Below are 17,965 nucleotides of genomic sequence, written 5' to 3'. Positions count from 1 at the left end.
ACAGTATATACACATGCCATTTGAGTCAATGCCCAGCCCTACTGTAGATAAAGCAAAGGTTTGGTACCAGAAAGGCCTCGTTGAACTCGAACAGGCAGGGGAACTGCTTCAGGAGCTGATGAACACAGTCCAGCCACTGCAGGAACACCGGGCACTGCTCACTCACGTCATCACTGTTCTCCTGATGACCACAGCGGTCCGCAAACTTGTGGCCGTAATCCAACCACTCGGTCTCCACCAGCACCTGAAAACCCTGCGGACACATCCCGAAAGATGACTGGAGATCTAGAGGATGCAGCAAATGTAATATTATCGACTTAACCACACTGACACTATCGGATGAGAACAAAATGAACTGATTATACACTATTTTCTTTTCTACTTACTATATTAATGCACTGTAAATGCATTTATTTATTTATAAATGTAATACAATTTATTTATTTATATTAATCAAAATGTTTATTTTTTATCTAATTTAATAGATAAACTTATTCACATTTATTTATTCACCGTTTTCTCCAGAGCGGCTGTATAGATAAATGAACTAAATTAACAACTATTTTTCCAACAAAAATGAACCATCACTGAACTGCTGTAGTATATAGTCGTCATTTTTCCATTAATAAGTAATTTTCTAGAAATTTGATGTCTCAAAGAAATGCTAGCATACAATCAAATAAGGGATTTTAAGAAAACAAAAACCTAAAACCTGGAGAAAATAAATGCACATGTTCACATAGGACACTATTAACACGACTATGCATGAAACCATTCAGAAAAATGTGGCCACAAATGGGTTAAGCTGGACTTTGACACTCAACTTTGTTGCATTATTCTCCTGTTATCTCTGTAAAGCTGCTTTGAAACATCTGTATTGTAAAAAGCGCTATATAAATAAAGGTTACAGGTGACATTTTAATCAAATTTATTTATTTTAATATTATTACTATTATTATTATTATTAGTGGTGCTTTTTTAAAAGCATCACTATTGTTATTGCTCATACTTATTAGTGGTGCTTTTTTAAAAGCATCACTATTGTTATTGCTCATACTTATTATTTTTCTTCTTCTTATTATTATTCTTCCACACAAAAGTTTGGCGCGAAACTCGCCCCGCACCGTTTGTCACAGACCCCTGAGTGAGGCGTCAAATCGAGCGGCTCATTGAGGAGAGGTGTGCTATGACTTTAAGCGATCGGGTGTACGATGTTCGCACAGCGGACGAAAAAGCGGCCAAAAAAGTCCCATTGACTTTACATTGGGAGTTCTAAAAATATTTGAATCCCAACCGACGTTTTCACACACACACCACTCCAAAGGGCCTGACACCCCTGCATCTCTCCCTCTCTCTCTCCCTCAGAGGATTTATATTATCAAGCAGCCAATAAGTTATGGCCCAAAATCTTCATAGCCACACCCTAGCAACCAGTTTCAGCACCCTAGCAACCACTAAGAGCTCCCTAGCAACCACCCTAAACCAAAAAAAAACATTTTTTAATTTTTTTAATATTTTTTAAAGCAATTTTACTCTCGTGGCCTTGCGATATCGCTCCATGCTTGTGCCTATTCGGCCATAGGCACGAGGCCGCAGGCCGAGTGCCGTACAGAAGGCACTCGTTATTAAAGATTTTAAGAACTCTATAAAAACTCCATAGTAACCATATTTGACAACTACCAACCACCTAGTAACACCATAGCAACTAACAAAAACACCTTAGCAACCACCCTGAACACCCTAGCAACGTCTAGAAATGCTCTAGTAACCACAAAAAACTTTAGCAAGCACCCAGAACACCCTAGCAACTGCCTAGCAACCACCTAGAACACCTAGCAACTGCCTAGCAACCACCCAGAACACCTAGCAACCAACCAGAACACCCTAGCAACTGCCTAGGAATGCCCTAGTATCCACCCAGAATACCATAGCAACTGCCTAGCAACACCATAGCAACCACCCAGAACACCCTAGCAACCACCTAGCAACGCCCTAGCAACCACCAAGAATACCCTAGCAACTGCCTAGCAACCACCCAGAACACCTTAGCAACTGCCTAGCAACACCATAGCAACCACCCAGAACACCCTAGCAACCACCTGGCAACAGCATCTTGCTAAAAACATGCTGGCAACATGCTAATCAAGCTAGCATCATGCTAGCAACATGCTAATCAAGCTAGCATCATGTTAGCAACATGCTAATCATGCTAGCAACATGCTAATCAAGCTAGCATCATGCTAACAACATGCTAATCAAGCTAGCATAATGCTTGCATCATGCTAATCAAGCTAGCATCATGCTAGCAACATGCTAATCATGCTAGCATTATGCTAGCAACATGCTAATCAAGCTAGCATCATGCTAGCAACATGCTAATCATGCTAGCAACATGCTAATCAAGCTAGCATAATGCTAATCAAGCTAGCATCATGCTAGCAACATGCTAATCATGCTAGCATTAGGCTACCAACATGCTAATAAAGCTAGCATCATGCTAACAACATGCTAATAAAGCTAGCATAATGCTAGCATCATGCTAATCAAGCTAACAACATGCTAATCATGCTAGCATTATGCTAGCAACATGCTAATCAAGCTAGCATCATGCTAGCAACATGCTAATCATGTTAGCATCTACTTAAAAACATGCTAGCAACATGCTAATCATGCTAGCATCTTGTTAAAAGCATGCTAGCAACATGCTAATCATGCTAGCATCATCCAACCAACATGCTAATCATGCTAACAACATGCTAATCCTGCTAGCATCATTCTAACAACATGTTAATCATAGTAAATCATGCTGGAATATGTTAAATCGTAATAAATCATCTTAGAAACATGGTAAATCGTGGTAAATAATGCTAAAATATGGTATATCATGGAATCACAACATGTCAATTGTGTTAGCATCTGCCCAGTGGCGAATTTTGCCACTGCAAGCACCACTTCACATTTTCTTCAGGAAATGTACATTCTAGTTATTATTCTTTTTCTTATTATTATTCCGGACAAAAGTTTGGCGCGTAATGCGCCCCGCATCGTTTGTCACAGACCCCTGAGTGAGGTGTCAAATCGACCGGCTCATTGAGGAGAGGTGTGCTATGACTTTTCTAAGCGATCGGGTGTACGATGTTCGCACAGCGGACGAAAAAGCGGCCAAAAAAGTCCCATTGACTTTACATTGGGCATTCTAAAAAAATTCAAATCCAAACCGACGTTTTCACACACACACCACTCCAAAGGGCCTGACACCCCTGCGTCTCTCCCTCTCTCTCTCCCTCAGAGGATTTATATTATCAAGCAGCCAATAAGTTATGGCCTAAAATCTTCATGGCCACACCCTAGCAACCAGTTTCAGCACCCTAGCAACCACTAAGAGCTCCCTAGCAACCACCCTAAACCAAAAAAAAACATTTTTATATTTTTTTTATATTTTTTAAAGCAATTTTACTCTCGTGGCCTTGCGATATCACTCCATGCTTGTGCCTATTCGGCCATAGGCACGAGGCCGCAGGCCGAGTGCCGTACAGAAGGCACTCGTTATTAAAGATTTTAAGAACTCTATAAAAACTCCATAGTAACCATATTTGACAACTACCAACCACCTAGTAACACCATAGCAACTAACAAAAACACCTTAGCAACCACCCTGAACACCCTAGCAACGTCTAGAAATGCTCTAGTAACCACAAAAAACTCTAGCAAGCACCCAGAACACCCTAGCAACTGCCTAGCAACCACCTAGAACACCTAGCAACTGCCTAGCAACCACCCAGAACACCTAGCAACCACCCAGAACACCCTAGCAACTGCCTAGCAATGCCCTAGTATCCACCCAGAATACCATAGCAACTGCCTAGCAACACCATAGCAACCACCCAGAACACCCTAGCAACCACCTAGCAACGCCCTAGCAACCACCAAGAATACCCTAGCAACTGCCTAGCAACCACCAAGAATACCCTAGCAACTGCCTAGCAACCACCCAGAACACCTTAGCAACTGCCTAGCAACACCATAGCAACCACCCAGAACACCCTAGCAACCACCTGGCAACAGCATCTTGCTAAAAACATGCTGGCAACATGCTAATCAAGCTAGCATCATGCTAGCAACATGCTAATCATGCTAGCATTATGCTACCAACATGCTAATAAAGCTAGCATCATGCTAACAACATGCTAATCAAGCTAGCATAATGTTAACATTATGCTAATCAAGCTAGCATCATGCTAGCAACATGCTAATCATGCTAGCATTATGTTAGCAACATGCTAATCAAGCTAGCATAATGCGAATCAAGCTAGCAACATGCTAATCATGCTAGCATTAGGCTACCAACATGCTAATAAAGCTAGCATCATGCTAACAACATGCTAATCAAGCTAGCATAATGCTAGCATCATGCTAATCAAGCTAGCATCATGCTAGCAACATGCTAATCATGTTAGCATCTAGCTAAAAACATGCTAGCAACATGCTAATCATGCTAGCATCTTGTTAAAAGCATGGTAGCAACATGCTAATCATGCTAGCATCATCCAACCAACATGCTAATCATGCTAACAACATGCTAATCCTGCTAGCATCATTCTAACAACATGTTAATCATAGTAAATCATGCTGGAATGTGTTAAATCGTAATAAATCATCTTAGAAACATGGTAAATCGTGGTAAATATTGCTAAAATGTGGTATATCATGGTATCACAACATGTCAATTGTGTTAGCATCTGCCCAGTGGCGAATTTTGCCACTGCAAGCACCACTTCACATTTTCTTCAGGAAATGTACATTCTAGTTATTATTATTATTTTACAGTTTTCCTCTAGACTTTTCTACGTCACTCCCTTGCAGTCCCAAAACCCCTGTTTTAAAGGACAGGAGCAGCACGTCTTCACATGTACCTCTATGGTTCTGTAGAAGGGATCCAGGAGGATCTTTGCGAGGGCCACGATCTGTGGGGTCCGATCCCATCCGTCTGAACAGTGGACGAGCACCGGACGTCCCTCGCGCTCCACCGCAGAGCACACCAGAGTAGCAGCTTTCAGCATGACGGACAGATGCTGGAGCCAACGGGTGCTTTCCAGAGCCGAGAGCCAGCTGGACAGAGCGAACCGAGACTCGGGTTACACAAGTATATCTGGTGTCTGAATAATTTTTGGTTTGACTGTATATTTTAAAGTATTTTAGAGCTAAACAATTTATATTTATAACTACGGCTGCACAATGCTGAAGAAAAATGCAATGTGTGACCCTGGACCACGTCACCAGTCACGAGTCGCACGGGTATATTTGTGGCAATAGCCAACAATACATTGTATGGGTCAAAATTATCCATTTTTCTTTTATACCAAAAATCGTTACGATTTTAAGTAAAGATCATGTTCCATGAAGATATTTAGTAAATTTCCTACCGTAAATATATAAAACATTTATTTTTGTGAGTGAATGCAGCACAATCGCCAACATAAATGAACAACTTTAAAGGCGGTTTTCTCAATGTCTTGATTTATTTGCATATATACATATGCATATATGCCCTCAGATTCCAGATTTTCAATCATGCATTAATTGAACTCGATGCATTTTAACTTTAATGCATACCTTTTCATAAATAATTGTTAGAATGTACATTGTAAATACATTTATAATGCATTGTACAAAAAGATGAAAGTTAATGAAAACTGCTATGCATTCGATGCTTTACTTGTCAGCCACGATAATGCAATGTCTTTGAATTATCTTCATCTAGAGGCTTTTATTTTTATTTTCTCAGCTAATGTTTTTATATATATATATATATATATATATATATATATATATATATATATATATATATATATATATATATATATATAAATATATAAATAAAATCTATATTATTTAAATTTAATATACAAACAAAAGTTTGGGGTCAGTAATTTTTTTTCAAATTAAGACTATTTGCATTAAATTGATCAAAATCAGCAAATCATCATATTAGAGTGATTTCTGAAGGATCATGTGACACTGAAGACTGGAGTAATGATGCTGAAAATTCAGCTTTGATCACAGGAATAAATTACACTGTATTATATATATATATATATATATATATATATATATATATTCACATAGAAAACAGCAACAGTTTTACATTGTAATAATATACAGTCATGGTCAGAATTAATGGCACCCCTGGTAAATATGATCAAAACTGGCTGTAAAAAATAAATCTGCATTGTTTATCCTTTTGATCTTTCATTCAAAAAAATTGCAAAATTCTAACCTTTCATTGAAGTAAAAGAATTGAAAGTGGGGGGTAAATCACATTATGAAATAAATGTTTTTCTCCAAAACACGTTGGCCACAATTATTGGCACCCTTTTATTAAATACTTTTTGCAATCTCCTTTTGACAAGATTCCAACTCTGAGTCTTCTCCTATAATGCCTGATGAGTTTGGAGAACACCTGACAAGAGATCAGAGACCATTCCTCCATACAGAATCTCTCCAGATCCTTCAGATTCCCAGATCCATGTTGGGGCAGCTTCTGTTCAGTTCAGCCCACTCATTTTCTATATGGTTCAGGTCAGGGGACTGGGACGGTCATGGCAGAAGCTTCATTTTGTGCTCCCTAACACATTTTGTGTTGATTTTGATGTTTGTTTTGGATCGTTGTCCTGATGGAAGATCCAACCACGGCCCATTATAAGATTTCTAGCAGAAGGCGTCAGGTTTGGATTTTTTTATCCGTTGATATTTGATAGAATCCACGATGCCATGTATCTGAATAAGAAGTCCAGGACCTCCAGCAGAAAAATAGGCCCACAACATTAAAGATCCAGTGGTATATTAAATTGTACTCATGGGGTACTTGTTATCCTTGTGTGCACCAAACCCATCTAGTGTGTTTGCTGCCAAAAAGCTCTTTTTTTTAGTTTGATCTGACCACAGAACCCTGTGCCGTCTGAAGATCCAGTCGTGTCTGACCACTGAATATGCTGGAGTTTGTTTTTGGAGGAGCGAGGAGCATTTTTCTTGAAACCCTCCCAAACAACATGTGGTAAATAAACAGGTAAATAAACCTGGTAAATAAACAGGGTTTTTTTTAGTTTTTTTTTTTCTTTCTGACCCCCAAGACTCAACTAATCTCTGCAATTCTCCATCTGTGATCCTTGGAGAGTCTTTGGCCACTCAAACTTTCCTCCTCACCGTCCATTAAGATAATATAGAGACACGTCCTCTTCCTGGCAGATTCATAACATCTTTAGTTGATTATAACTTCTTAATTATTGCCCTGATGGTCAAAATGGGGATTTTCAATTCTTTAGCTATTCTCTTACAGCCACTTTCTATTTTGTGATGCTCAACAATCTTTTTCTGCACATCAGAACTATATTCTTTGGTTTTACTCATTGTGACGGATGATTCAGGGAATTTGGCCTTTGTGTTTCCTCATATTTAAACTCCTGTGAAACAAGAAGTCATAGCTGGACAATTTCATGTTCCTAGTCACCCTGGTGTGCTAAAAAAGGTAAATATTAATGGGAATATACTTCAGAGATATTTTACTCGTAAAAAATTCTAGGGGTGCCAATAATTGTGGCCGACATGTTTTGGAGAAAAACATTTATTTCATAATGTGATTTCCCCCCCACTTTCAATTCTTTTACTTCAATGAAAGGTTATAATTTTGCAATTTTTTTTAATGAAAGATCAAAAGGATAAACAATGCAGATTTATTTTTTACAGCCATTTTTGATCATATTTACCAGGGGTGCCATTAATTCTGACCATGACTGTATCATATTTTTACTGTATTTTTGATCATATAAATGCCACCTTGGTGAGCAGAAGAAACTTCTGTCAAAAACATTTAAAAAATCTTACCAACCTCAAACTTTTGAACGGGAGTGTATATTAATGTCACTTACTTGCCGGGATCTGGGATCTGACTGCAAACCGCTCGAAGTGACTGAAAGCTGTTTCTGATGGAGTGGATGTTGGCCATGCCCATAAACATCACCTCACAGTTGGGATAGTACTCTGAAAACACAAGAGAGAAAACAGACTTCAGTCAACAAACAAACATATATATAATTTTTTTTAATATATATATATATATTATATTTTTGTGATGACGCAATATGTGGCGCATCTCAGAGATGGTACACGACGAGCATTTGTGGTTAAAAAGTATATATATATATATATATTTTTTTTTAAGAAAACGACGATCGTTTCACTGGATAAGACCCTTATTTCTCGACTGGGATCGTGTCGAGACTTTGAAGCTGCATTGAGACGGACATCTGAACCTTCTTTGAACATTGATATAGTTGGTTGCCATTGAAGTCCATTCTGTGTAGAAAAATCTTGGAATGATTTCCTCAAAAACCTTAATTTCTTTTCGACTGAAGAAAGACAGACATGGATATCTTGGATGACATCGGGGTGAGTAAATTATCAGCAAAATGTTTTTTGAAAGTGAACTAATCCTTTAAATAAACAAATATTAGATTTTTATGAGCCCGAATATTCAAATACAATATTTTTGAAAAATGCCCATCGCTAGCACTGACCTTCACACTCGCAGCCTCCTCCTTTGGCACGGTTCGCCACGGCGGCGGTGTATGAGCGGGCATCGAGAATCAGCAACTTCTGGGCCGCGGCGCTGGCGTCAGGAACGGGACATCCCGTCAGAGACGAGTCTGAGGACAAGACAGAGTGGATGAGATTAGAAAGAAATACTGACACACTGCCTACTACACACTACACTGCATGAACGGCATACAGGGGGCAGATATTAACAGGGTTAGGGGCAAAAATCAAAATGAACAAAAATATCCCCCAAATCGAAGATAAGGGGACAAAAAATATATGTAACACTTTACAATAAGATCCCATTAGTGAATGTGTTATTAACATTAACTAACGACAAGCAATACATTTGTTACTGTATTCATTAATCTTGATAATCTGTTAATGTTAGTTGCCAAAAACATTTTTAGTTCAATGTTTACAAATGAAACCTTATTGTAAAGTGTTACCAAAATGTCAATTTTACAACATCAAGAGCAATCGACAATAATGATTTTTTTTTTTGTCATAATATTGCAGCCCTAGCCTTTTAATGAGTTCCTGTTTTTTTTTTTTTATAACTTATATACTTTATGTAGGCTATTTACATCATGCAACTGTTGTGTAAATACAAGTATGCCAATATGAGCAGCATTAAACAGTAAATTAAACATAAATGCACGTCAGCCTTTGCCGTATAAAGATAGCTTTTGTTGTTGTTGGTAATCTATAATTGTGAAAGTATTTGACATAAGACAACACAGACACAATTATTAGAACTGGTAAAAAATGCAAATATTATACTATCAAAAACAGTGTGTGAAACAGAAACTGTCTAAACAGATGTTAATGAAAGTGAAGTGAACCACTCATTTGATGCAGCTTTTATTATTATGATTATGATAGGACACAATTATGATTATAATCATTTCTACAACACCCCGCAGAAATAAGTTTTAGTATGGCAGAGAGGTGAACACAGCAGGCGAATAAGAGTAAGCCGCCCATAAGACTCATTTTAATGCGGCACAAGTGCAGATATAATTCTTCAGTCTGTCCCGCTGCAAAAATCGAAACTTCTGGCATCACGACAGCACTGATTCTTCCTGCACATGACAGCCAATTCACTTAGAAGTATTAAAATGAGAGACACTTTACAGAAGCCAGCCAAAACTCGACCGGAAGAGTCCAGAGATGAGTCTCGACTCAGCAAAAACACTGCATTCAGTGGAACATCCAATTAAAAAGAGTGATCGCATAAAGCAATGCGACTCGGGATAAATGATTATTGGAACTGAACCACCATGCAATTAATTAACAACTGAATTAATTACATTTTACATTGAAGATAAGTAACTTGTTCATCCAAACCTCCCCTCTGTGCACAATACAATAAATAAATAGATAACATGGAATATGAATGGTTTTCAAAGAGTAATGCAGCAAATGCACGTTACGTAAAGCCTGTGCATTAAATTAAGCAGAAGCTTTTATACAAAGCCACTTGTGGTTGTGGAAAATCACAAGCAATTTGTCCTAGAGCAAACAATATTCATAGTTCACGATGCCAGCTTCAGTATAACAAAAATAGGTTATTAAATAAGCTAGAGCAGAGGTGAATGAGTTGTTTGTTTGCGTAATGTAAGTGCCTTGGTTAATGGCTATGGATCAGAACTGAGTTGAGACCATTTTTATGTCTCATTCACTCGGACGTACATCATTTCTCACATTGCATGAGCGCCCACTACTGGCGAAACCCTTGCAATATAACCGACTTGTGATGAAGATGCATTAAAATACTTATTCATCTGCTACTTGTTGCCAATCAGCCCATTTCACTGTGCCGTTACTCAGCCACCATAGAGCGTGTGTTAAAGTTAACATGCAGGCTTCATACTAGTTGCAATGGACTACAGAAATCCAAAGTTGTTACCATTTTACCATACCAATGCTTTTTGCACATATTATTGGCAATTCCCGGGCACATAAACAAAGCTTTTAAGCAAAAATTTGTGCTATAGATAATAATGGTCTAACAAAATTAAAAAGCTTTTAGTGCACCAATCTTTTTAAATAACACTTTAAATTCACATCGTTATATAAAATATATAAATAATTTCAAAACCAATAAATGCAGTTGAAGGTTATAAAAAAAGTTTGGAACTAAAGTAAAAAAAAAAAAGTCCAAAATTTGGATTTCGTTAGACCATTACCGCTAGTAATAGCTTTGACGCAATCTCTATAGAGGCCAAGAAAAGAACGAGAGCATTTCCGTGGTATTTTGCTGCGTTTCCATTGTGTTGTGTCTTGATTCTGCAGTGTTGTCAACCTATATTTGCTTATCGAAATTTTGTTGTGTCATGCACTACTGCCAGCCTTACAAAAACATGGTCCAAAATGGGTAGCGCTTTTACATACACATACACACACACATACATACATGGGTAATGACTAGGTAGAAACCCTGAACCTACCCCCAAACCTAACCTTAACCCATATTGTTACCTTATATTACCCAGTACTTTCTTAGGTAAGTTTACTGTAAGTACATGTACTGTAAAATAAAAAGCAACCTCAAAATGTGTGTTCCGTCTCCATGTAGCAGGACACTCATTCACGCTTACAAATCAAAGATTTTACACTTCTAAAAAGGACAGGGGTGACAAGGGAATCAAAACAACTAGTTGAAATGTAAAATTGCCAGATTTAAAGGGGTGGTATAATACCCTTTTCACAAGATGTAAAATAAGTCTCTGATGTCCCCAGAGTGTGTGTGTGAAGTTTTAGCTCAAAATACCCCACAGATATTTTTATATAGCATGTTAAAATTGTCACTTTTTGAGGGTGAGCAAAAACACACGGTTTTTGTGTCTGTCCTTTTAAATGCAAATGAGCTGCTGCTACCGGCACAGGGGGCGGAGCTTCAAGAGTTTGCACTCACACACACATGCACTGAAAATTTCAAAAACTTTTAGCCTTTTATGTTCAAACCGGAGTCAGACAATGATGGAGAGACTCAAGAAGAAGTGACAACATGTAGAAGCAACAGGACATTTCTGAATGGTTAGTTGATGAATTTATGAAGCTGATGTGTAGTTATCTTCTAGTCGTTGATTAGCATATTCTGTCTTGATGATCTATAAATCGTGTTCAGGGGGCGGGGTTTATGTAAATTCTAGGGTTGGTGATGTCACTAACCCGGGGGGAATGTGGTGTAGTCTCTACCAGCCGTTTGTTGTAGTCCTTAAAAAGCGATTTCTTTAAAAGCAAATATCTCCCTTTGCTTTGAACTTTGAGCGTTGTAACTTTGCAGATGTTGTTTATGCTCAAACAGCAACATTACACACTAACTAAAGTTAGACAAGTGAAATCATAAATCAATCACCCCTTTAAGTTCAGTTACAGTAAGTAAAGTCTTCTAGAAAAGTGAATCATCTAGACACTTCAATTACACCGCGGCCATCAGGGAGATTGTGAAATAGAAGCAATCTCTGGTCTTGCCGTTGTAAGACAATGGAGAAAATAATGCACCATCTGCATTATAACCAACCTGACATTGTCTAACGCATTTCCGCAGAGCGTTTCATCCATTCGCGAAGCATCTGATTGTGAGGATGTTGGCATCGGCTCTCGACTCATTAGATGGTGCGGTCACGACCGTAATTAGAGCGCGCTTACTCTTCAACTGCGCAAAAAAACCTCCTGCCAAATTCCCTCTCAGACAACAGCCTGCAAACTCATTTCCAGGCGCTTCTGCAGTCGAGTCCGTGGCACCTCGGCCCGCCTCATTCCCAGCACACATTGGCAGTGTCAGAGAGGAAACGTCCGTAATTGAAAAGTTTTCCCATGGCAAAACCCATGATTCTTAGCAATCAGGTTGGCGCGAGCCGTTCATCTGCAGTCCAACACACTTAATTGTCTCTAGACGCGTTTACGCTCTTCATTTGTGGGAAAGAACGAGGGTGAGAACACATTTTAAGACAGAAACTAATTACTAATGACATTTCCCCCCCCAAAACATATACAGTAATTATCTGACAGAGGAAGGATTCAATGGTCTAAAAGACGATTATTTGGAAAACAAAACATGTTTGTTCTTACAGGCTTTATGTATTTCTAATGCACGGAATAACTCATTCACAGACTCACTCGACACAATTAAAATTCCACAATATTAATACCCCAATTAATAAAACCCCAACCAATTACATATGATAAACAGAAATCAGAACGTCTGATCTTAAAATGTATAAGTAAATGCTGAGTAACATTAACTAAGATTAATAAATGCTGTAAAAGTATTTTTCATTGTTATTTCGCATTAACTAATGTTACTTATTGTAAAGAGTTACCATCATTTTCAATATACTTTTAATTTCATTATTTTCCTAATATATAATTATAATTACACAAGTAATTTAATAATGCACGAATTAATTAGTTATTTAAAGTCTGTAAACTCTCGAATTAATAATAAAAATCATTAAAGGATCGAAATGCGATTCAAAAAACATTTTAATTATCTCTTTTTTTGTCAGTGTCTGAAACGGTTCGATAAAGGATTCAGCGTCTCTAAACTCCGCCTTTCAGACAGCCTGCTCTGCTCTGATTGGTCAGACGGCCCAGTCTGTTGTGATTGGTCAGAAACCAAATGTCCATTAGCATATCTGAACATCAGCTCGAGACACTGAGATACATACAGTAACGATGGTGTCGGTTTTAGCGTATTAATCTCATCAAAGTGGATTTGCTTTGGTCTTCTCGACATGAACAACACGAACCAAACTCGTCCAGTCTCAGATACAACTACAGTGTTTGAGGGCGGGGCAAAGAGTGTGGTCTGTGGTTCAGCCAATGAAAACCACAGGCTGGCATTATGCAAATTTCTTACATAGGTTCGTGCAGGAAATAAGACTGGAATAAGACTGGAACTCGTTTCAGCAGTTCAGTTTGGGAGACAATAACTTGATTTATCGCTTGATTTTTGAAACTTTGCAAAGCTTTTACATTCATAAACAGCCGTATTACACACTGCATTAAAGAGAATATCTGAAAAAACATCCTTTAAATAAACGTTCTGTGTGTTGTCAGCGTCTCACCGAAGTCACTGTCGCACGAGTCGGGTCCGTCTCCCCTGCTCCTGCAGATCTGTGGCCCGGCGTCCAGCTGACAGGCCTTCGCTATCGACGTCACCAGATACTCGTCCTCAGTGTTCCTCCAACCCCACCAGCTGATCTCCGGCTGACTGCAGCGAGCGATGACCGCCCCGTTACGCTGGTGCCTGACGGACAGAGCCAATCAGAGGACATCAGTCACCCGGCAGGGGCGCGTTCTTAAAGGGATAGTTCACCCAAAAATTACAATTAACCCATGATTTACTCTCCCCGAAGTCATCCTAGGTGTACATGACTTTCTTCTTTCAGACGAATACAATGGGAGATATATTAAAAAATGTCCTGGCTCTTGCAAGCTTTATAATGTCAGTGAATTGCAAACCATTAGATTGAAGCTCAAAAAAGTGCATCTATCCATCATTAACGAACTCCACACGGCTAATAAAGGCCTTCTAAAGCAAAGCGATGAGTTTGTGTAAGAAAAAAAAATCATATTTAACACATTACAAAGTAAAATTCTAGCTTCCGGCCAAACGAACATATGGATTCCACTTATGCCTAAAGCGCAACTTGTGACGTCAGAAGTAGCGTAGTGCGTCATGGCGGGGCGTAAATATCAAGCTCGCATCAGTGACTCTCAGCTGATCCATGTCTACCTATAGGAATACGACGCCTATATCACTGTATACATATATAAGCTCCTTCAGTGTTATCAGCAGCGATCACGTTTCTCAGGAGCGAATTGCCCTCCTCCCTCCCCAGCTCCTCCTCTCGTCAGTCAGGATTTGGCTTTCTGATTCCCCTTGAATCAGAATAAATTCTCGAATTATGTTGTACTTTAAAATCTTGAATTAATGATATCTGCAATACATTCATGTTGGTTCTGTTCTATTTACCCCAAGGGGGGTTATTTACTTCAGAAGGCCTTCATTAACACCCTGGAGCCGTGTGGAGTTTGTTTATGATGGATAGATGCACTTTTTGAGCTTCAATCTGATGGTTGCAATCCACTGCCATTATAAATCTCGGAAACGTCAGGGTGTTTATTAATATAACTCTGATTGTATTCGTCTGAAAGAAGAAAGTCATATACACCTAGGACAGGGTTCCCACACCTTGGTTAACTTCAAATTCAAGAACCTTTCAAGGACTTTCCAGGTCCAATAACCTCAACTTCAAGGACTTAATGTGGGACACATATTTGTGGTGTTCAACAACAAACATTGAGGTTCCATCGTAGTAGTTTCATGCGCGCGTGAACGTCATGGTATCTATGTATCTCTATCTATATGTGTTTATTTTCCAAAACTTTCCAGGGAATTTTTTTCTTTCAGATTCACAAACTTTCAAGGATTTCAAGGACCCGTGGGAACCCTGCTAGGATGGGTCGAGGGTGAGTAAATCATGGGGTGATTTTCATTTTAAAGTGAACTACTGCTTTAATTTGACAGAAGAAAAAGGGCTGGATATAAGGCTGAACTGACTGCGATAGGACTGGACATGGACGAGCTGCTTCTCTCACCTGTAAACCACCACAGGAATCCTCTTCCAGGACCTGAAGGAGGCCACGCTCTCCAGCTCTTTATCTGTGATCCAGACGGGCACCAGCAGTTTCTGAGGGTAACTCGAACACAACCTGCAAGACAGAACGACGAGAGTTTGACACTGAAACTGACAGACATGAACACAACCAACAGTCAGAAACAATTTAAAATTACACAGAAAACACTAATTATTTTTTATAATTTTATAATACACACTATATCAGCAGCAAAGGCTATTATCATGGCAAACAGAGTAGTAGAAATTAGCATAACTAGGGATGCACCAAAATGAAAATTCTGGGCCGAAACAGAAAATTCTGGATGCACTTGGACGGAAACCAAAAATGACTTAAAAAAAAAAAAGAATCATTAATTTCTTATTTTATATTAGTTTTTTGTATAATTGTATTATTATTAGACTTTTTAATTAAATTCAATTATTTTACTGAATCTGAATAAAAAATAAATAAATACAAGGCAATAAAATAACCACACCTTTGTTTAAAGTAACACAAAAATTGGACAGAAAATAGGCCTATATTAAAATAAGATTAAATATCAATTTAATATTTAAGGGGCGGGGGATGTTTTCGGCCGATATCGAAACAATTTTCGGCCGATGATGTTCGCAGGCCAAAATTTCGATGAATCCCTAATTATAACCATGACAACAATAACATGTCAAGAAATAAAGACAATTATATACAATAATTAAAACCATTTCTTACAACAAATACAGTAAACATTATGATATTATATTAGCGACAGCAGCAAATGTATTCGCCATTTCAGTGTGACATCTGATTAAAAAAAAATATATATTTTTGAAAATGTCCATTAATGACATTTCTGAATAAAACTATTGGCAAATATAATTTAAAGGAGCATTTTAATAAAACATGCTTTATATTATTTATTAAATAAATAAATAAACAATACAATAAAATTGTATTGTTTTATATTGGTATCACATACTAGTAATTCTCCATATTTTACCATGTTTACAAACCCAGATATTAAACATCATATAAAATCACATTTTAAAACATTGTGTATTGTGAAAAGAGCTATACAAATAAAATTGACTTGACGTGTATTTATGTATGACCAAGTTAATTTAAAACAATGTCACGTATTTAACTAAACATTGCTTATGATTGTAATTGTTCAAGTGAGTGATTTTCTCTAATATTAACATCATAATTTTACAGCAGCAAGACCAAATGCACAGTATTTTGAGAATTCTGATTTCTGTCCTATCAGTTTATATTCATACAACAAACACCAACAAACTTAATACCTTTTGACCATGAAGTGCATTAAACTGCCGTACATGAAAGTGTTTGAACATCAAATATATCGTCACACATGAGGATTAAAGTCATTTTCTCTTATTCTGCTGTTCAGATCAATCACACACAAACACTCACTTCAGCTCGGTCTCATTCACGCTGTGTGTCTCACACTCAAACGACAAAACTCAGTCCAATTATTTCCTGACGTCCTGAATGACCGACCTTACAGATACACACACACACACACACACACACACACACACACTCGAGTGTGTCTGACGTGACTCATGTGGCACAGCAGGTTCAGGCTCGCTTTAATTATCCATCTCTACAGCACTTCTCACACAGCAAAACACTATCTGGTTATTTTATGAAAAAATCTGAAATCTGCTCAACAGGTCTCACTTATCAAGGACAAATTAAAGAGGACGTATTATGTAAATTTCCAAAGTGTTGATGATGTTTTTAGGCTCTACTAGAGCAGGTTTCCTGCTTGAATGTTGATTATTCTCCTCATATTCTCCACTGTTTAATCTCCTCTCTTCCCAGTCTGTCAGTAACGCTCTGTTTACTTCCTGTCTCTATGAAGCCCCTCCTTCTGAAAAGCACACTGTGCTCTGATTGGTTGGCTGGAGCAGTGTGTTGTGATTGGTCGAGCGCTTCGAGTGTGTTTGGGAAATGTCCCGCCCCTTTCCATAACCGCCAGTTTAACACACTACTAACTAACTCAACCAGGCCCCGCCCCTTTATTCTGCGCATTAATTATTTAAAGGAGGAATATTGTGACGTGTTCGTTCCCGGAAGAAACTCAAGACTACAATGGAGGCGTTTCAGGAGTTCAGAAACACTGACACTGATATAGAGAAGAACTGGAGCTTTTTCATGCGCAAACAGCAACATCACACACTATAGAAAGACAAAGAAGGGAAAAAGCTAAATATAGGACTGTTACTAGGTCTGGGCTATGACGATAGAGATTTTGCTATATCGTTTATGTAAACATTAGGGGTGTAACAATATATTGTGTCACAATATATTGCAATACAAAAATGCAACAATATGTATTGTGTATAGTTCACCCAAAATTAAAATTAATGTGTGAGAATTTTTTTTCAAAGTTTTAGTGTCAGTACTGCATTAAACTACTATATATAATGTTGAATATAATGTATAATAATGCAACGGGGGAATATTTGTGTAAAAAGTGGCCTACATTATATTAAATATATCTAGTCAGTGACAGAGATCAAGCATATTCGTCTAAAATAATTCTGTATTTTCAGCTTCAGAATCATGAATATTGTTATTCTGGCGTCTCTATTGTCCTGTGCTTTGGGTTTCCAGCATCAAGTCCAAGCCTGTTCATTTACACACACAATGTAATATCAAATTCAGCATTTTCATCAACAGTTCATTTTCTTTTAACCTTTTATCATATGTC

At 38.0% G+C, this 17,965-nt stretch overlaps 1 protein-coding gene across 10 annotated transcripts in view; it reads right to left on the bottom strand.

Moving 5' to 3' along the window:
• mtmr4 (myotubularin related protein 4) overlaps positions 1 to 17,965 on the bottom strand; it is an 89,752-nt gene that overhangs the window by 12,631 nt on the left and 59,156 nt on the right. For all 10 annotated transcript variants that reach the window (XM_084115130.1, XM_084115124.1, XM_084115128.1 and 7 more), the window contains 6 exons: positions 15,208 to 15,321; positions 13,671 to 13,852; positions 8,574 to 8,702; positions 7,926 to 8,037; positions 4,914 to 5,109; positions 68 to 253 (listed from right to left, as the gene is read on the bottom strand). In XM_084115130.1, coding sequence (XP_083971256.1) covers positions 68 to 253; positions 4,914 to 5,109; positions 7,926 to 8,037; positions 8,574 to 8,702; positions 13,671 to 13,852; positions 15,208 to 15,321 — 919 coding nt within the window. The remainder of the gene's footprint in view (positions 1 to 67; positions 254 to 4,913; positions 5,110 to 7,925; positions 8,038 to 8,573; positions 8,703 to 13,670; positions 13,853 to 15,207; positions 15,322 to 17,965) is intronic.

The sequence above is a fragment of the Abramis brama genome, assembly GCF_963993115.1.
Source record: "Abramis brama genome assembly, chromosome: 5".
Taxonomy (NCBI): Eukaryota; Metazoa; Chordata; class Actinopteri; order Cypriniformes; family Leuciscidae; genus Abramis; species Abramis brama.
This window is presented reverse-complemented; position numbering and strand designations above follow the sequence as displayed.